Source organism: Vigna unguiculata, chromosome 7, assembly GCF_037176805.1.
Source record: "Vigna unguiculata cultivar grain cowpea cultivar isolate G323 ecotype 2 chromosome 7, ASM3717680v1, whole genome shotgun sequence".
NCBI lineage: Eukaryota > Viridiplantae > Streptophyta > Magnoliopsida > Fabales > Fabaceae > Vigna > Vigna unguiculata.
The window spans coordinates 298,133-319,402 of record NC_140798.1 but is presented as its reverse complement, the minus strand read 5'-3'; the positions used below and the strand labels follow the sequence as shown (position 1 = coordinate 319,402).

At 32.7% G+C, this 21,270-nt stretch overlaps 3 protein-coding genes across 3 annotated transcripts; 1 reads left to right on the top strand and 2 right to left on the bottom strand.

Moving 5' to 3' along the window:
• Positions 1-2,497: 2,497 nt before the first annotated feature.
• LOC114190003 (2-methyl-6-phytyl-1,4-hydroquinone methyltransferase, chloroplastic-like) lies at positions 2,498-3,995 on the bottom strand. Its single transcript, XM_028078741.2, has 3 exons — positions 3,302-3,995; positions 2,921-3,227; positions 2,498-2,824 (listed from the first exon to the last, which is right to left on the bottom strand). The coding sequence occupies exons 1-3, from the start codon at positions 3,844-3,846 to the stop codon at positions 2,669-2,671; spliced, it is 1,008 nt and encodes a 335-aa protein (XP_027934542.1). The 5' UTR covers positions 3,847-3,995; the 3' UTR covers positions 2,498-2,668.
• Positions 3,996-4,547: 552 nt separating this feature from the next.
• LOC114192066 (protein LIKE EARLY STARVATION, chloroplastic) lies at positions 4,548-7,742 on the bottom strand. Its single transcript, XM_028081637.2, has 4 exons — positions 7,225-7,742; positions 5,916-6,601; positions 5,458-5,648; positions 4,548-5,078 (listed from the first exon to the last, which is right to left on the bottom strand). Exons 1-4 carry the CDS (start codon positions 7,664-7,666, stop codon positions 4,640-4,642), a joined length of 1,758 nt encoding a protein of 585 aa, XP_027937438.2. The 5' UTR covers positions 7,667-7,742; the 3' UTR covers positions 4,548-4,639.
• Positions 7,743-18,697: 10,955 nt separating this feature from the next.
• LOC114192248 (uncharacterized) lies at positions 18,698-20,657 on the top strand. The gene is made up of 3 exons (XM_028081906.2): positions 18,698-19,465; positions 19,557-19,752; positions 19,846-20,657. Exons 1-3 carry the CDS (start codon positions 19,112-19,114, stop codon positions 20,412-20,414), a joined length of 1,119 nt encoding a protein of 372 aa, XP_027937707.2. The 5' UTR covers positions 18,698-19,111; the 3' UTR covers positions 20,415-20,657.
• The last annotated feature ends 613 nt before the right edge of the window (positions 20,658-21,270 follow it).

Here is a 21,270-nt window from a genome sequence, read left to right as displayed (position 1 = left end):
GCTAATTAATCACATATTATTATTATTATTATTATTATTATTTCTTTTTCAATTAAAACTTTTAAAAAAAGTATGCTATAGTCAAACCACGTTGATGACTGTGGTGTCTATCTGTGATTTTGTTACGGAGAAAAGAATCATATTCTAATCTTTCTTCTTTTATCTTTATCCATGTCTTAATATCATACCTTATTCTATATATTATAATAATATTCTTAATATAATTTCACAATAAATTATGTTTTAAGTCTTGTATGATAAGAGATGAAATTAATTCATAACATATAAAAAACGTAATTTTTATTTTACAGGTTAATTTTATGAGTTAAATTATGTTTAAAATTTATTTTTTAAGATAATATTAAAATTATGAATTAAAATTTATAGTATCACTCGAAATTTTATCCTAGATTACTGATTAAATCTACTTCTAAACAATTTATATGTAAAAGAATAAATAATTAAAGAAATTTATATATAGATGGGTGAGAATGTAGATATAATGGCTTTCATATTTGTTTAATGAATTGCAGAACTATTATATTGGGGATGAAATTTGGACAGCTGGAGGGTTTGATGTTTAGGGGACACTATGTTTTCAAATCCATTGAGAGGGCAATTAACAAAGAAAATAAAGAAAAACTCATTTAATAAATATATAAATGGTAATTAAAATGGTTAAATATGTTTTTGTTCCTCAAGTTTTCAGTAAAATTTAAAATTAGTATATTTTCAAAATTTTTGATCAATTTAGTACTTCATCTTTTCAAAAATGTGTGAATTAAGTTTTTTTAATCAAATTTTATTAAATTTATCTGACATTTCAAGTGCATTTCATGATAATATTTAAATTGTTTATACTGTTTGACATACTTTTACTTTAATGTTAACTCAAATATTATCATAAAATGCGTTTAAAATGTTAAATAAACTTAACAAAATTTGATAAGAAGACTAAATTCACGCATTTCTAAAAATAAATGACTAAATTGATATAAAGTTTCGAAAGTGACTAATTCCAAAATTTACTTAAACTTAAGGATAAAAACATGTTTAATCCTAATTAAAATTGATATGAAGTGATAATTGTGTTTATGAAATAATAGAAAATGGTTTTACTTAGAAAAGAAAACTAAATATTTTTCTAAAGATTGAATGTTATAGTTATGAAATTTACGTGAGAAGGAGGTTTCATAAATTCTACGTGTGGCGTTGAATGAATTGATCGCTTTCAACGCGGTTTAAGAATTAGAAAAACACGCGTAGTGTTGTTGTTCTAATTAATTTCCATTGGGAAAAACAATATCGCACGTAATGTTCTTTCATTGGAAGGGGTCAAAACTTCTGTTTCGGTTATCAAAATTTACAATAATAGTAATAATTAACAAACTTAATTAAATGTAATTATAGTTACTATAATTTTTTTTTAAGTCCATGTTTTATTTGTGTGAATATGTAACTCTGTTACTTGTTTTTTTTTTTTATTTTTTATAACTCACCAACTTTGGTTTATTGTTACTACTTTGGAAAATATTAACGGTAGGTAAGAGATAATATGCAGAATATTGATAATTTTTTTTTTTAATAGTAAGAATTGAAAACATGTTAAAAGTGTAGGAAGTGATAATTGTTTCATAATCTCAAGAAATAGAAAACGAAATTAACTAATTATTGTGGAATTGTTGTACTTTCAAATTCAAACTAGGCTAACATTTTTTTGAAATCTAGAAGACTTCTTTTTTTAATAATTTGTATGTAAATATGTACATCATTGAGTTCCAAAAGTGTGGATTACCATATGCATATTCAATCATTTTTCTACATCATCTAACAAATATCCAAGTATATATCACATAGACAAAAATATTTTATGCTAAAATACTAAGTGACAAAATTGTATAATTGTGTGAAGGATCGTATTAGATAATTGTTATGAGATTACCATTACACAATTGTTAAGAAATACATAATATTATATAACTGTTATGACATACCTTAAAACCACATATCATTATTAAGTATTAAACGCACATCGACATTAAAAAGTCTAATTGAAGTACTCTAACAAAGTACTTAGTTAAATACGTCAATAAAGAATATAGTAAGATTATGTGTCATTCTTTCTAACGACACTGATGTTTCAATTTTAGTAATAAATGAATAACATCAATTTTAATAAAACTTTAATGCCCTTACATGTATAATACTATTCAAATTTCTTGTTATGAATAATTAATATCAATTAATATCACCTAATTTATAATATTTATTGATGAAAAACGAAATTTAAAAAAAAAATCTAGATGGTATATTATTTTTATAAAATTGCAGGGTAGAGACAAAGCTTGATGTAAAAAGACACTAGCATCAACTTAAATACTTTAGTGTCAAATTATGGTTATTGTTGCATTAAGTGAAGTTTCCAATATTTTTCTTTAATATTTTTAGTGTCAAATTAAGAACCCAGTCGTGTACATTTGGTACAAAAAAACAAAGCAAAAGAGAAGCACAACATTTTACTGATCGAACAAGAGGCTACCACATCACACATTCTATATCTCTTTGCCAAATGACAGATACAAATTAAACTCAGTAAAATCCTCTCCAACAAAAACAGACAAAGCTAGCAATGGCACAGAACTAAGTTTCCTCCTACGTTTTTCCAATCTTAAATGGGGATGCCCTTTGGAACAATTTTGTCTTTGATCCACATGTAGATTGGTACTAGTACGAAGTAAGTGGATGCAATTACACCAAGGATGAACCGGTAAAGAAACACCAGTGGATTTACAGGCTTCTTCACATCCTCTACCTTGGGACCAAGCTGCATAAAGCCAAATGAAAACATACTTCAGAACATGTACTAGGTAGAATTACAACAACAGAACATAGAAGAAAGAAAAAGCAATATTGTACGTACCTTGAGGGGAGAGTCTCCAGACAAAGGCTTCACTCCTGTGACTGAGCAACCCATGATGAGACCGTGCCTGCGCACCCCACGATACCATTTTGGACCGATCCTTTTCAGCTCAACGTCTTTGAAACCAGCCTTTTTAAACCATTCAATGTACTCTTCCTCTTTCGGGAACAGCATCCACACATCTGCAAAGAACCGAGACAGCCAAAATGTTGGGTGGACCGGACCAATAACACAGGCTTTTCCCCCTATCCTTAGCACTCTGTAGGCTTCCTTAATGCCACGCTGCGGGTCTGGCCAGTATTCAATACTGAACAACGATCATCGTTATTAGACTATATGATTGGTTAGATTGTTATCAAGGTAAATACTGTTGTTACGTACCTTCCAGCAGAAACATATCTATCAGCATAATCGGTTGGAAATGGAAGATCTTCTGCATCACCCTCAATTATCTTGCATTCTTTCAGGGGCTCCTTCTTCTTAGCCTTGGCAAGCTGGTGGGGTGACTGGTCAAGAATTGTGACGTTTTTGGCATCCACATGTTTCACTATTCCAAGAGTTGTGAAGCCAGTTCCACCTCCGACATCCACCACCCTCAGCTTACGGCTGAAGAGTTGGGCAGGCTCCAGCGCCTCATCCCTCATGTCTTCGGTCCAGTGCCCAGGATTTATTATATGATCATACACAATAGACAGAAACCTGTAGAACCAAAATGCCTCCTTCTTGTGCTGGATGAACCTGGGCTGAGAAGCAGGCCTTGAGGCTGAGAGGCTGCATCTCAGGCTCATGTTTTTTCTGACCCTCAACTTGTTACGAGACAGCACACCCTTGTTGAACAAGCACTTGTCGTTCAAGTTAACAGCAGTTGAGGCTAAGCCAGTGATGAGCTTTGGATTCTGGGCTCCACTCAGCATTAAGGAGGCCATAACTGATATATATGAAGAAAGGGTAATAATACTACAGTTGCAATGAATGGCACATTGCGTGTGGAAAATGGAAAGCAACTGTTGATTGTTTATGTCATGAAAACAGGAGAGGGAGAGAAAATTGTTGGTAGAGTTGTGTAAGTAAGGATTATGCGGTAAGAGAGAAAGACATATTGGTGGATGTGCACCACATATCCATTCTGACGCTAGCTTATAATCGCCACTTGTGGCACACAATCACTTCAATTGCAGCCCCTTTGGATTTTCTCTATTTACTAGTTTAGTACCATACATTACCCTCCATAATTTTTAAAATATTTTGCTTTTAATCAATCTTAGTTAAATTTCCTTTTTGGATTTTGCATTATTATCCATAAACACTATTTTAATCATTTTTATCCATAAATTTCTCTTCAATTTTAAAAGATGTATCTTTTCAGTGTATTCATAACTTCCCTGCATTCTATTACAAATGATTTTTTTTATAATTTAATTAACAAGGAAAGCCTCTTGGATGACTTTTTTTAAAGTAGAAGTGCCATATAACATAGATTTAAGCGAATAATATATTTTAAAAATCATATTTATTTAATATTAATAAACGAATATTCTGGGGTGTTTTGCACTTCTTTTTGAAACCGGTAATGAACGAATTTATGTAATGCTTTACCTAGCACGTGATTATGTACGAGTGAAACAAATTGTACGAGTGAAATAGAGTATGTATATATCATTGTCTGTTGTATCGGAAACAAGAACACAGTATTTATTCTACAAGATGATTTTTGGGTAATCAAGGCTCCTGAACTTGCTGTATCTCTGATTTGGGAACTTCCATTTCAGAAGGTTTGGGAACTTGCTGAATTTCAGAAGGTTTGGGAACTTGCCTGAGCTGGACGGAGTTTTCGTAGCAGTGAAAGAAGCCATAATGAGGGAATCTCTCGTACCAGGTTTCTTCATTGACGTGTGTGTCCCAGTGTTCCCCAGAACTGCTCTTGCCGTACTTGTGAATCCAACCAGTGCCATTGTGATGCTCACCCCAGGTTCGGTTCCAGCGTTCTCCATGCTTACCTTCCCACCAGCTCTCTCCCTGCTTCACGCCGTTAGCATTTGGATCAAAGTTTTCATCCCATTTGTCACCCCATTTCTCCCATCCACCGTCCACTGATCGTTCCGCCCATTTGTCAGTGTATTTTATGCTCCCACCATACCCGTCATATTTCCCGCCCCACCTGCCAAAACCATTTCTCTTCATCAAATTCTCAACATCAAATTCTCAAACCACACACACCAGATCCCTCGCAATGCAAGCAAATAATATATTCTTTCAACTTTTAATCATGTCAAAAAATCAAGCTTCACGGAAAAAACAAATTGCATAAAGCTTGAACATCTATCTTGTTTGAAAAATAAATCTAAAATACTCTCATCAATTCATAAAGCTTAGACAGAGTTGACATGAAACGCATAAACTGTGCAAAGTATCATTTGCAGTCCAAGAGTCTTGAACAAAGATATACACTTCAATAGATTATTAAACATTCTAAACAGTGAGGTCTGAATTCTTTAAAAAGAGCATTAAAATTCCAATATAATTTTATTGACAATTACCTTTCATGCCAAACATGGGCGTGCCCTGGAGCAAGTGGTGTGTTTGGGTCAATACTGCACCACTTGTCTGCCCATTTTTCTGATTGACCAGCGGCATTGTAGCGTTCCCCCCATTTTTCCTGCCACTCATTACCTTTACCATTACTTCCCCACTTGTCTGCAGTTTTCTCAAAATTCATAAGCCCATCTTCCTGCATGCCAAAACCATACATCGTATGATTATACTGAAATGAAAGAACGAATCTGTTGTCCAAGACCTATTTACTGATGTGGCTACAACTAAAGCTAACGCATCAATAATTGGCAAGGTACGGTAGAGACCAATCACAGAGAGTTTGAATGGAGGCAGTAATGATGAGTTCTAGAAATACACTAATCATATTTCAGAAAAATTAAATGTGTCAAATTAAATAAGAAAGCTATTTAGACGCAAATTAAATGTGTCAAATTTTGCTAACCTGACTCATGGATTCTCTCCAAAATTCACGCCAAACATTTCCATATGCGTCACGGCCAGATTTCTCAGAACCAAGTTCCTTATAGCCAAAATCATCAGAAGCCTCCCAGTACTTCTCTTGCCACTCAATCTCTGTGTCTGCACTAACACCTCTGGTCATTGTCCATCTGCAGATCACGCCATCTGGTCTTCGCTCAATTCCGGTGTCTTTCCACCATCTTGATCCATCCGGATTCACTCCAATGGGTGACCATTTATTGGCCTCACTAAGGGCATGTGCTGCTTCTTCGGCATAGCCAGAAGAAGATTCACCAAGTAACTGTTCCTCTTCCAGGGTAAGTGACGAGGAACTTAACTGTTGTTCAGATGCAGATTCCGCTTTCTCAACCTCTAAAAGTGACTGAAATGGTGGAAGAGTGTCACTCTGTTCGCTCCGAGAAAGTAAACTCTCAAATGGAATAGAGAGAAATTGCGGTGTCCGCTCCTTCTCCACAACTGCACTGGGCAAAGTTGGACGAACGGAAGCCTTAGTATTTAACTGCAACCCACTGTCTTCACCTGAGGGAAGGTCGCTCTCCACGGGAGGAGTCCAGGACCAAAAATCAGGGCCAGGCACACCATTTCCCTGAGCTGCTGACTCTTGCACAGGAATAACTCCACTCCGCACTCCGATTCCCGAATCCAATTCTATCACATAATTAACAAACAAACGAAAAAAAAAAACAATAAATTAGAAATCAACACTTCCAATAACATCTCTCAAGTATACTATCAATTTCTTAGGGAATAAAATAAACACAATAGCATATTCACAGAATATTAGATTAATATAGCATGTAACCTCAATCTCAGTGCTAACTTCAAATTTTGATAACTAGAATACAAGAAATCAATAGTAACACTTCCGTTAGAAATAAAACTAAATTAAACCACTCCATTTCTTAATTAAGAAAATCCAACGAAAGAATCTTCACAGCACGTTATATTGCAATCTTCAAAATTCAGGCAATTCACAAACCATGCAACCTCAATGCTACAGAAGCATTGATTTCCTTATTACTGTGTTTGCCGTTCTTTATTAAAATAAAAGAACGCGGCCGCATTCCAAGATTATCAACGCAGATAAAAGAAAAAAGGCAACCAAAATTTAATTGCAGTATGTAAAATATTAGAAACCTTAATTTTCTTGATTTTTAATTATATTTCTTGATTTTCTTGATTTTTAATTATCTTTCTTGATTATTGAGTGATAATGTAAAAGACTGAAAGAAAGAAGCAAAAGAGATCGAAAACAGGTAATTCGGTTATACCGCGCTGTCGTTCGCGGTCGCCGTTGTCGCCGTCGCCGCCGTCGCTGTCGCCAGAACCGGCAGTACCGCGATCTTGAATGAGTGCCTTGGCGGCTGCGATGGCAGCGGCAGCGCGGTCGATGACCTGCATCCGCTGAACGCGGTCGCGCTCTTCGGAAGGGATTTGGAGAAGCTTGTTGAACTCGCTGGTCTTCTTCTCCAAATCGTCATGCGCAGTGCCTTCCTCACGTGTCGAGGCCACGCGCTCGGCGATTGTCTTGAAGTTCGCGCTCTTCCGCTCTCTCTCCACCGCCTTCTTCCACATCTCCAAGTAGGAGGTGTCTCCGTCTTCTTTTCCTCCACGCGCCGTCGCTCTCACTCGCATCCATTCTCTGTTTCCGTGTTGCTGGTGAAGGTGCACCCAACGGTGTGGTGCACCAGCGGCACAGGTTCCGAAGTGCATTGAGAGCGAAGCGTGAGAGTGTGTGAAGAAAATCGTTGATCGGAAAGCAGAGTGAAGTGAGTGAAACTGTGAAAGTGAAATGTGGCCTTGAGAGTATTTATACCGTTTCCAATGAGAGGGAAGGGTAAAATGGTGAATGTCAATTTTGTTAATGATGGCGAATTTAAGGGTTTTTTTTAATTTTACTTTTTAAAAAGATGAGGGACATTTTCTTTGTCTTCAAGGGAGGAACCCAACCGTATTATTAGGGTACTAACTTTTTCCAAAGCTTCTATTTAGTTTCTTTTTCATTTTAATTTATTTTTAGTTTCACATTTAACTCATTAAAATGATTTTTATTACAATATATTACTTTTTGTGACTCTGGATCTCCGTGCATGGTACGCTGCATACGTTGAAGCAAATAAAAGCAAACAGAAGAAATCACGTGAAAGCCGTTAAAGAATAATAATAATAATAATTATTATTATTATTATGTGTTTGGAGATGATTCTATGAATTTACTTTCATTCATCCAACAAGAAAATTACATTTTTAAAATATATTTCTTTTTATGCTCAATTTTTTTTAAAGAAAGACTTTAAGAACTTGTTTGAATCTATTTTAAAGCAATTTAAAAATGTTCTTTTCAACAATAATTTGATATTTTTATTTCTTTTGATAGTTTTGTTTTCGGTCTGCAAGAAATTTTCTTTTCTTTTTTATTTCTAAAGGATGTAATCTTGATGAATGGAAACAGTTGCATCTTACATGTTTTATTCATCGTATAAATTTTTTATTTGCATAATTTAAAATTTAATTAGTTATTAAAAGAATATTATATCTTTGATGAAGTGAGAATAGAGAAAAATAATTTAATATATCTGTGATCTAATAATTATACATAAGGTAACTTTATATTGAACCCGTTGTATAAATTACATTAATCATCATGAAATTGAAAAATAGTTTAACATTTGTTCTATTTGACTCGTCATTGTATGAAGATTCAATATTAAATTTTAAATGTGTAGCATGCCTTCACATTATTAAGTTATTATCCTTTATTAAATAAAATTTATATAAGTAAATTAGAGTGAGTAGTTGCATGTTATATAACAACATCATTCCTTAAATAAAAAATATTATTAAGAAAGATTTATTTATATTACTCATCCCCTCAACATTACCATAAATATTTTGGACATAAAACCTTTAATTACATTATTTATTATCATTGTCTACTCATTATACACATTTTCTGTTTTTTATTCTCTTTTTAAGTGATAAATATTTAAAATCAATGTATTTTGTTTCTTTCAAGTATTTATCACTCTTAAAGAGAAACTACTATTAACAATAACAAATATTAAATTAAAATTTGACAGTTGCTTGAATTGTAATATCAAAGCATGCAACAAACTCAATCTTCATGGAAAAAGTGATGATCATAATTATTTTTTTCACGTTTTCATAATACCGCTCCTTTAGCAAATAAATGTATACAAATGTAGATTTCTTAGTTCACAAATCCAGCATAATTTTAATCCAAATAGCTAATCATTTCAAGGTGAATTAATCTTTTGTACGTGAACATGTAATATTTTGTTTCTCGTAAAGGGGTAAAGAGTGACAAACAAAATTACAAATCAAAATCACCATTACGTTACACCTATGGATTCCATTTGCCACGTGGTGAGTGAAAAACATGCAAAGAACATCCTACGGTGTGCGTTGGAGTGTTTTAACACTCACATCTGTTTCTCCATGCATGTAAAGTTAAGAACCATTTCCCACTATTTCATGCAAACAACAACACAGGACATTCAAGAACAACCAAAACCAAAAACACAAAAGACACAGAGAATGTCTTCGTCAATGTCCACATTAATCTCATCCTCTCTCTCACAAACCCTCAAGATAAGAACCCTAATTATTCCTCTCTCTCCCCACACCCTTTTCACTTCCAAAACTCCACCATCCTCAATTTCCCTCACAAACACCAACAAAATCACCATGTTCACCCCTCAACCCAATCAAATATCCGAACACTCGCAACGGGTCCCACCCGAGATCCCTTCCCTGCCAAAAGTTCATCCTTCTCCCGTTCCCAGTGAGAAACCCGTGATTCCTACCCCTGACCCGGAAACCGACCCCAATGTACCACCCGAAATAGTCACCACACCCGAAATATTCACGGATCCGGCTCCTGGCCCGTACCCGAATCCGAAACCGGATGCCCCAAAACCCCCGCTGACCCCACCCGGGATTGAAACGCCGCTGCCGAAGCCGCCGGAGAAGGTGCCACAGCAACCACCGGAAGTGGATCCACCGCGGCCCCCGGAGATTTTGCCGCCGCCAAGTGCTCCGCCGCCGGGTATAACGCCACCCACTGGACCAAGTATCATTGGGTAGAACAAAAGCATGAATAGTATATTTTAAGTGTTTATTTAAGGTTATTCTATGAAGAAGAAATAGTTATTAATTTTTTCTTTATTTTATTATTTATATCCCACCAATATACTGCATGGTAGTGTTTTTCATTTTTACTTGTGTAGCAAATGTTTAGGTAGCAAGTAAGACCATAATTCCAATAAAAAATTAAGAGGAAATTACATGAATAGTAGTGAAAAAAATATTAAGTAAGATAATAACAAATGAATAGTTGTGGCGAGTGGCGACATTATCTGAAACTGCAATTGATGGAAATGATTGACTAGGTGTAATCATCTCTATCCTTCTATTTCTGTACTTGTTTTGTTAACATCTTTAATTTATTAACTATTTTACTTTCTATTCTATTTTATTTCAAATTATTTTATTCTATTTTAAATTATTGAAACATTTTTATAAGGTAATCAACTTCATTTTATTTTGTCTTCCCATCTTAAATTAGTGAAACATTCTTATCAAGTAATTACCTATTCTAATTTGTATTCTATACACTTTTAATAAATTATTAAGAATATAAAAAAATATATAATTTATATTCGTTTAAAAAAATTAATATTATAAAGTTCTCTTAAAATTTGCTTTCAAGGCATATTTGATAAGTTTACCTTTTTCTATACTTGGTTTTTACTAGGTAATCCAAAAAATATATACATTTGGTCATCAGTGCTTTAATTTATTTATAAAGACACATTTGATGTTTTTACTGGAAAAGTAAACTTATATAAAGTGAATTTTGTCAGGTAAAACAAAATATAAATTTATATTTTTCTATGAACTTTTAAAGCTAAATTATATATTTGAAATTTAATAAAAAAACAAGATGTATATTTCTATATTTAATACTTAACAATATATAATATTTTTTACTTTAATTTTTTTAATATTTAATAATATTTAAATCAGTAAGAAGATGCGTAGATGATGAGGATGGGTGATGGTAATAGTTGGATGTTATCTGTTGTGTTTAAAAAATTTTGTTGATTATTTGTCTGGTATCTCTGAATGGTATTCTCTGTGGATATATATATATAAATTTGACAAAATAGTAATGTAAATTAATTTAACCTTTTACAAAAACAAATTAAATAAAATTTTGTTCAAATAAAAATTTCAAAAAATTAACATTTTATAAAATATTTTTTTATAGTCTAGATAAACAAGAAATATAAAATTTATTTTTAAATAGTATTTCTAATTTATACTTCTTCTACCAATAAATTTATTTTAGTCACTTAAATCTAAAACAAAAATACTTAAATAAGATTTAGTAGTATTTATTAGTAATTATTATATGTCAATTTGTTGACACTTATTTAATATTCTTCACAAATTTTATTTAGTATTTATGACAAATTTTATCTATAGATATTCACATGTCCACATGAGGATGGATAATTAAACTTACTTCTGATTTATTATTTAAGTTTGTGTATTATTTAAGGGTTTACATCTATTTAGTATCATCACAATATACACATTTATAGATTTTTTTTTTTACCTTATGTAAGGAAAGGATAGTTAAACTTATTGATTTGTTTTATTTAAGTTTAAGTTTGTGTATTATTTTCATATTTAATACTTTGTGTATTATTTTCATATTTAATTCTTCGTAATGTGGTTTTTTTTACCATTATCTTTATTTTTTTTGTAAAACAAATATTCAATTAATATTTAAAATATTAAAGAAATAAAAATGGGCATACTTTTTTTTTCATGTAAGAATTTGGAGACAAGAATAGATAAAAAATGAGTTAAACATATTTTAGTATCCAAAATATGGACGTTGAAATTAAAATTTGTATTTATTTCAAGCTTAAATATATTTTAGTTTTTAAACTTTAGAAATTAATAATTATAGTTTTCCTCTTTCTTAACTTAATTATAATAATGTTTCTTGACATGTTAAATATCTTAAATATATTTTAAGATGATGTTTGAATTATTTATACTATTGACATATTTAAACTCAAATATTATAACATATTTAAACTCAAATATTATAACATATTTAAATTCAAATATTAGTATTGACATATTTAAACTCAAATATTAATATGAAAGACCATTTGCCAAATTTAAAAATATGAATGTTATTAGGTTAAAAAGATTATGTTGGTTTGAGTTTGGTTATTCTCTACCTTAAGTCTTATACCGTGACTAGCAACCAACTATTGTCCTTATAAAATTTCTTCCATATGTATGTGAGATAACACTCAAATGTAATTCTACGGGTCCAACATTGTGATTTTTCATTTGTCACCAGATACTTCTTTCGGCCCTTCACCAAGTATTATTTAACAAACTTAGCATCCAAATCTTATGTTAAAGAACAAAGTATAAATATATAACTATAAACAAAACACGTATCAATGAAGACGCTTCAACATAATAACTACTTAATTTTTAGACATATTTAGCAAAAGCAACTTCAAGTTGGGTGTTGGTAGCAGCGACAAAATAATTGTGTTAGAGAACACGTAAACGAAAAGTATAAATATATAACTATAAAATACCACTGAAGACGCTTCAACATAATAACTACTTAATTTTAATTTTCAAACGTACTTAGTAAAAGCAACTTGAAGTTGGGTGTTTCCTACATAATTTAAATGTAGGAAACAAGTATAACTAACCCATAGTATAAAATATACCGGGACAAACCAAAGAGTACCATCATTCTAGTCTCGTTTGTGTCTATATATATTTCAAACTTTTTAAACCGAGAATCATACAATTTTACTAGATTGTGAAACGAAACTTCATGCTCACAAAATATTTAAAAGTGATCGGACAAAATTATCAATGGTTATCGGAAGCATCAACAAGAAACCAATATTAACAACTATATGTATGCATGTACATTACCAGTAATAATAGAAATAGACTAAACTTACAATCATGTTTGGATGAACTGCGCTCTGAAGGCTTAAAAAGACCTTGTGAGAACAAAAGGCTTAAAAATAAATGAATATAATTTTTTTTAATCTGGTAACAAATATCTAAACCTCTTTCAAAATATCATTGTGTAGACGTATTAAAAAGACATATATTAACTATTCCTTTGCCGCCAGCTCTTCGTATTTTGCTAAAAAATAATTATTTACAATTTAATTATATTTATTCTATTCAATAAATATTGTGTATCATAATATTTAAACTCTATAATTTTATGTTTAATCCAGAGTTAAAAAGCTTAATGACAAAAGAATGATTTCAACCTAATTACATCAATTTAAATTTATTGTTAATTAACCAACTTAAATAACAATAATAATACAAATTATTCCGTAATTCAAACAAATCATAATATATAAGGATAAATAATATTGTTTAATTGAATAAGTAATATATTTAAATAATCAAACTAATCATTATATATAATTAAATCAACAATAATAATTCATAAAATCATTGATTTATATATAATAATATTAAAATATATTATTAAAATAACAAAATGTAAAAACCAAAAAATACACACAATTTTTCTTTTTACCAAATTAAAAAAATTATATTCATTCATTTTTTTTAATTTAAAACTAATATATATATATATATATATATATATATATCATTTTAAAAATGATTTTGGAGGTAATGATGGAAGTCAGATTTGTGATTATAAGTTGTTCTATAAACTTTAAACTCAAAAAACCCTCAAACATAAAAAAAAAGTCTGAAGTCCAATTGAACATTAATAACACATACTCCTATGCTCACTGAGGCCCATCAAAGCAGTATGCCATTCTCGGGCCCATTATATTAGTGCGGCGTTCATGGCCCATTTTTTGGACCGTGTTACCTATATCTTCTAACTTCTAAACTATTTTGAACAAAACATTGCATTACATTTAGCTCTACAATTGTTATGTTTTTCAAACTAATAAAGAAACACGTTTCAAATAAAAATGAATTCAGAATAACAAATTTTGAATTCTGTAAAATTTAAAGAAACGACTAAAAGTAGAACGAAATAAGGGGTCTTTTACAATGCCTCAAATTTGATTTCCCTCAAACTGAGATGAAGCCTTCAAAAGTACGAGGATTTTTAAACACTTTTTCTCACTGAAACGATAACCATCATATTTTGAATTATTTTTTTAAGAATATTTCTCTTATTGGAATTTATTTTAGAACGAGAGCCATAAAAGAATATCCAAACCACACATTTATTATGAAATTCACCGAATATGCCCAAGAGAAAGAAAGAAAAAAGGACATGTTACAAAAACAATTCAGGAAATCGAACGGTAATGGATAAGGTTTGATCAGCTTGATTGTACCCACTTTGATTCCGGCGTATCAGCTTGATATTCGTTGTTAAAAGGGTGTCAATTGAGTCTCAATTTTTGAAAACATACATCAATTAAGTCTCTTATATAAAAAAAAAAAATTATGAACACCGTTAACGATATTAATATTTAAAATGACTTACAAAATTAAGTATTAATATCTATATTAAAGTAAAGTTATGAATAATGTTAACAGCATTAATAATTTTTCTTCTGAAATGAACCTAATTAAAATACTTATTAAAAAATTGAAATTCAATTGACACCTTTCTAAAAATAAGTATCAAACTGACATATATGAACAAAAATATGTATTATTCGACTAATTAAACCTGGATAATGATAGAAGAAAAAGTTCTGGCCGAGAGATTGCCACATATTGGAATTGCAATGAGCACAAGAGTACCAATTATTATTAGGTCCCCACATCGTTTGAAATTAGTTACACTCTTTTTTTACATTTCCATTGCATGAAATCAAATGAGCCCAATCCATAAACCCAATTGAATGGCCCACTGATTCATTATCAACAGTGACCCTTGGACCCTAAAAAAAACCTAAATGGTTTTGGTTTAGGCCATTGACACGAGAAAACAAAACAAAAAAAAAAAAGTAAGAAATGGTTTTGGTGAGGACTAGGTATGATGTTTCACACGCCCTTCATTTTCATTAACCTTTATGTCCTCATGACTCATTATCCGTTCTTTATTTTATACATCAACATAGCAAAATGAGGTATTTTTATTTTACACACCAACTTTTGTACCAATTGATAAAAACAAACACAAACATTTTTTTAATAATGCAATCAACTCACAATTGTGCCATTCGTCATGGGTCTAGTCCACACATATGAATGTGGTGTACAATCCATCCCATGAAACATAATAATAATTATTATTAATAATAATTGAGATTTTATTACATAAAATAAAACAACCCATGAAATTGGGCCAAATGGCATCATGTGAGTAAGAAGTTCATGCACCAAAGCTTTAGGAACCACCAAGTAATTCTTCTCTATAGTTTATATCTCCAAAGACAATTCTTTATGGTGTTCATAAGAAAGCAAGGTTAAATACATAACATTACCTTATTTTAGAAGTGGGCTTTAACCCTAATGCAACCCTACAAACCGGTTTGTAAGGTGAGGATTGCATCAACTTATATATTGTGAATTGACTTTATCTTTAGTTGATATGAGACTTTCAACACACCCCCTCACGCTGAGGTATATTCATCTTGTGCGTGGGACAAAGAATTAGTGGATGGTTCGTTAGCGACCTGACATTAGGTGAAATATAATATCCAAGAAAGTTTGCTAGAATATGCTCTAACCAGGTTCTGATACCATGTTAAAAGTGAGCTTTAAGCCTAACTCAACCCCACAAAACTGGCTTATAAGGTGAGGATTGCACCCACTTATATATTGTGAATTGGCCTTATTTGTAGTCGACGTGAATCTTTCAAACGATGAAATTTGTAAATTTTAAGGAAATATAGGACCTCTCCATAATGCACCAAACCAATTAGTGAAACTTTTGTTCAATTCACAAAAAAAAGTATTTTTTTTTTATCTTTGGAGGTAATAACCACCCCATGTTCCGAAAAGATTTAGAGCAAAAGATGGAATTTTTGAAAAAGAAAAATCAATAATTTCAGCAGACATCATCAAAAGATGTTCACTAAAGAGGCATCAAATGTCTTCCATCATGAAAAAATAAATCCAATGGGCTTAGTCACAATAGCTTAATCCATTCAACATCATTATGCATCACTAATTGCCAACCGTTTCCCTTTTCAACACCATAATAGTGAAAGGATCATGGAATTACCTCTCACAAGCTTTGTGAGTTAATTTTTTTTAATTAAAAACAAATAATAATGTTTTGGGATATTAATTAACCATAGTCATGTGCCGTGCACACGTGTCTGTGCAAAACTATTAATTAAAGCTTTAATTACTTTAGGCCTCATTGTGTCATGCAATTCCTTAATTACCATAGCCTCAACCTAAGCAACTTCACAATTAAAATTTATCATTCCAATATTTTAATGCACCAAAATTATGAAAAGGAAAAAAAAAATTCATGAATAAATACCATTTGATATTTACTTTTATGTTAAAAAAGTTAAAATATTTTGTTATAAAGTGAGGTGCTTTTTGAACATCGATCGAGGTTGGTCCACTCTGCATGCATTTTGTACTATCATAGGGTTTGTTTGATGTAAATATTAATTTGAATGTGCGAAAGGAACACAATGGTTAGCACCAAAACTCAAGTTCAAGAATGAAGTAGCACAGACAATGAGCTAAAGATGAAGATGGTGAAATGTTAAGGTTCAGAAAAGGGACATTGTGATTTCATCTACAGACCATAGTGGTACACAAAAAATCCCAAAAAGAAAAACAATATTGTTCCTTTGATGTTACCAATGAATGCTGGGCCACATAAGTTTTGGTGTTCAATTGCAATGGAGCATATCATTCATTACATTTTCAAGTTTTTGCTAAATGCTTCTTTCATTCAACACAAAACTTTACTAGCATAATTTTGGATCTTTATTTTAAGTCTAATTCAATCTTATAAACTAATTTGTAAGATAAGATTTGTATGTATTAATATATTATAAATTAATTTTATTTTTAGTTAATGTAGTACTTCTAACACACCGTTTCATGTCAAATCATATACATATCGAGTGTAAGATATGATTTGATAGCAGGTAGAACAGTAGATTAAACAAATAATAAATTTTGTTTAGACTTTAATTTATGACTCTGATATCATGTTAAGAATTGAACTTTAAACATGATTGAACCTCACTTTAAAGGACGGCTTTAGTGAGATTGAGTTAGACTTAAAATTTACTTCTTAACACCTTTTACAATTTTCTTTTTCTCTTTTCCAAAACAAAAAGAGAAGGTGAGTGATTCAAATGATGAAACTCATGAAGCTCAGCTTCATCATTCTTTACCTTATCTCCTCATTTTTGTTATTCTTTTTGCCAAAAGAAATGCAAGGTAAATGAAATATCTCTTTCATCTTTTTTCTCACTTTTCTCTTTTTTTTTTCTTTTTTCCCTAAAAGATTCCATTCAATTCTTGTTCCCCAATTCACATTAAGTGAATTATGTTACTCATAAGAATGATATATTATTTGCACAAAATGATGTGTCTGTGAAAAAATATGATGAGAAATTGACCCGACATTGTAGAATGGTAGAGTACTCTTCAATCCTGGTCTGTAATAACTCTTGTTTTCACCATTTTAACTCTCATAAACGACAATTCCTTCCATCATTTTTTCAACCTAAACTTTCCATGCTCATGAAAATTTGAAAAGGTCCACACTGCTAAAATGACGCATAAGCTACCTACACTATCATTGCAGCATGAATGAAGTCCATTAGGGCATCGATGATCTAGGGTTTATCATCATTCCTGCAACAAAAATTCATCATGGGTAAAGGAAACTCTTTTAATCATCTTCAAACAAAGGGAATACTTCAATTCCACATTATAACAAATTTTTGGTCTCATCTTTACAATTCAAACTCTGTTTCCTCACATTCATGTTATGAACTTCATGAATTGTATTGACACAAAGGACAGGATATTTTAAATATATTTTAAGACCTTAAGTTACTTATATTCCTAATATGATGCCAAGAAGGATATAAAAAAAAATACTATGGACACATTCTAGTAATTTCTTGTATACTATTAAGTATTATGGATATTATATAGTTTGTGCTGGTGACATGAATAAATTGATGCCTTCCGATCATTCAAATTACAAGTATTTCATTTTATATGGATTATAGAAAATAAAATATAGTATAAAACTATTTTTCGTGGACACGTGTCGAAAACTTTAGGCGCAAACATCTATGACAGCATGGACTTCACATACACGCCATAAAGATCTCCATCTCTCCACTCTCACGCATCATTAGTTTTTTTTTTTTCTTTAAAAATTATATAATTTTATTTTCTTTTGAAAAAAAAAAGAAGGAAAAAAGCAGTATGATCAATCAATCAGTTAATGAATGAAATGAAGGTGGGTGTTTTTTATTACAGCCAAGGGCTGAACGGTAACTTCACTGACTCAGAGTTGAGGCAATCATTCGCACCACGCGTCGTTCAGTCGAGAAACCTTTCCGTGCACACTGGGTGCGGTTATCAAACTTCATCGCCCAAACGACTGGTGCCACGTCGGGCACACGTGGCGTGAGAATGTCCATGTCAGCAACCTTGACTCGTTATAAAATCCAATCCCACCAAGTCACCTAATCCAGAACAATTTCAAACACACAAAAAGAAAAAACTAAAACAAATTATTAAAACCTTTCTTCTTCTTCTTCACCGCCGGAGAATGAACACTCCGGCGACGCAAAACTCCCCTTCGATGACCAATGCTCGTCTCTCCGACCACCGTCGCCATGTTTTCCATGAAAAACCCTCACCTTGAAACCTTCACTCTCTTAGCCTAGAAGAAAAGAAAACCGTACATACAAAATTACCAATTAAAATTTCTTTTTTCTATTTTTTTTTCTTTTAACCTTTCCTCTCTCATGAAGAACACGCCCAATCCGTGACTTATTATTGACTGGTGTAGGAAGTTAGAAGGGTGAATGTGTGTTGAATAGGGGTTTGGGTTTTTTTTTTTTTGGAGAAAAAAAAAATTAGAAAAAGGAGTAGCAACAGAAGAAAGGCATGGCTCCGATGAAGGTTCAACCGATTGCAATCGACATCGATTCCGAGAAGGTGAAGGACGCGGTGGTTGTTCGGAACGAGTCGGTGTTGAAGTCGCGGCTGAAACGGTTGTTCGTCTTTGACCGTCAGTTACCGAAGAACAACAAAGATGTGACAACAGAGTTTGAACCGAGCTCGGTGTGCTTGGCGAAAATGGTGCAGAATTTCATGGAGGAACAACCTCCGGCACCGAAATGTGGTCGCAACCGCTGCAACTGCTTCAACGTAAATAGCTCCGACGAAGAGGATTTCGATCTCTTTGGTGCGCCACCGCCACCAGAATCATCCACCACAGACGCCGCTGAATCGCTCAAGGTGGATAATCAATCTCAATTACAGTCCAATTTTATTTTAATTTTACTACAGTTTCTTTGATTTATGACAATTTTGATTTTGTGATGAGCAGACTTTGATCCCCTGCGCGAGTGTAGGCGAGAGGAACCTGTTAGCTGACGTGGCTAGAATCGTGGAGAAAAATGGCAAGTTGTTTAAGAGGAAAGACGATCTGATAAAGGTAGTCGCAGAAGCACTTTCCTCTGCTCTCGGTTACGATTCTTCCATCTGCAAATCGAAATGGGAGAAAACTTCGTCGTGTCCTGCTGGTACTGTTAATCAACTGTGAATTTCAATTTGAGTTTAGATTTGGAGTTGAATTTGAATTTGGCTGACTGAGAGTGTTTTCGTTTTTGGTTCAGGTGAATACGAATTCATAGATGCGATTGTGGAAGGTGAGAGGTTGATCGTGGATGTGGATTTTCGATCCGAGTTTGAGGTGGCGAGATCCACGGGAACTTACAAGGCAATTCTTCAATCGCTGCCGTTCATCTTCGTTGGAAAATCTGAGAGACTGAAGCAGATCGTGGCGATTGTCTCCGAAGCGGCAAAGCAGAGTTTGAAGAAGAAAGGAATGCACGTTCCGCCCTGGAGGAAGCGCGATTACATGCTCGCAAAGTGGCTCTCTCCGTCTAGCGTTAGGGAGAAGCAACCCCCGTCCTCCTCCGTGCAAGTCGCCGTAGCTCCGCCGGAAACAATGTACTCCGGCGATGCAGCGTCGAGGGAGAGCGATTGCGGTGAGTTGGAGCTGATCTTCGGCGAGTTACCGCCGAAGAACGAGACCGAGTCCGTGGCTGATTCCGGCAAGGAGAAGGCAGAGTCGCCATCACCTACTACGGCGTGGCAACCGCCAGCGGTGAAGCCGAAGAGCGTCGAGAGAGGGACCAAGGTGGTTACCGGATTGGCCTCTCTTCTCAAGGACAAACCATAGAAAAAAATTTTGTTATTTTTTTTTTTTTTTTAGTTCTGAACTTAAAAAATTAAAATATAAAAGAGAAAATATCGGATGAGGCTCCCTTTTTTTTAATTTTGTTTTCCCTTCTTTTGTTAGCAAGGGAAATTTGTAAGAAGTAACTTTTTGTAATTTTTTTTTTTGGTTCGCACCGTGTAAGTGTAAGAAGCTGCTGCTACAGCAATATGATCTGTAATAAAATGAAAAGCTGAAATTAAAAAATTTCTAAAGTTCATAAAACTGAAAAAGAAAAAAGAAAACCACCTGAGGATGCATGCATGGCGCCGAGAGATTCTTTTGCTTCGATTTCCCAAATGTCAGTACTATGCTTCTGCCATGATCAGAATTTTCTTTCTTTTTTAATTGTTTTGAATAGGAACCACTTTTTCTTTCTTTTTTTTATTTTCTTCTGAGTGTTGGTTTGGTTCATCATGATTGAGAAAGTGCAGAGAGAAGTTACAAGTTACACGACCCAGCAACTTTCAAATTTTTTTTGGCATCGTGCTACTACTCACAACGTTCTGGTCCCTTGAAAGGAGACAAGGAAGTATGAAACTTTGCTATCTTAAATTTTCTCATCTTTTCATGAATACTCGATCCTCCTTTTTCTTCTTCTATAATTTTCCCTAATATCCATTGAACTCTGGAATGGATAAAGATGGAGAAGCATTGAATATGTGTAAACAATATTATATGCGTTAGATTATACAAAAATTAATGGTGACTGTGGACTGATGAAAATGCAGGATGGAGCTGCAGAAGAAGGAAGAAGGGTCGTGGCATCTCGAATTTCGTGAGGATTGGGGAACCTGTGAAGAAATCACTTGAAGGAGAA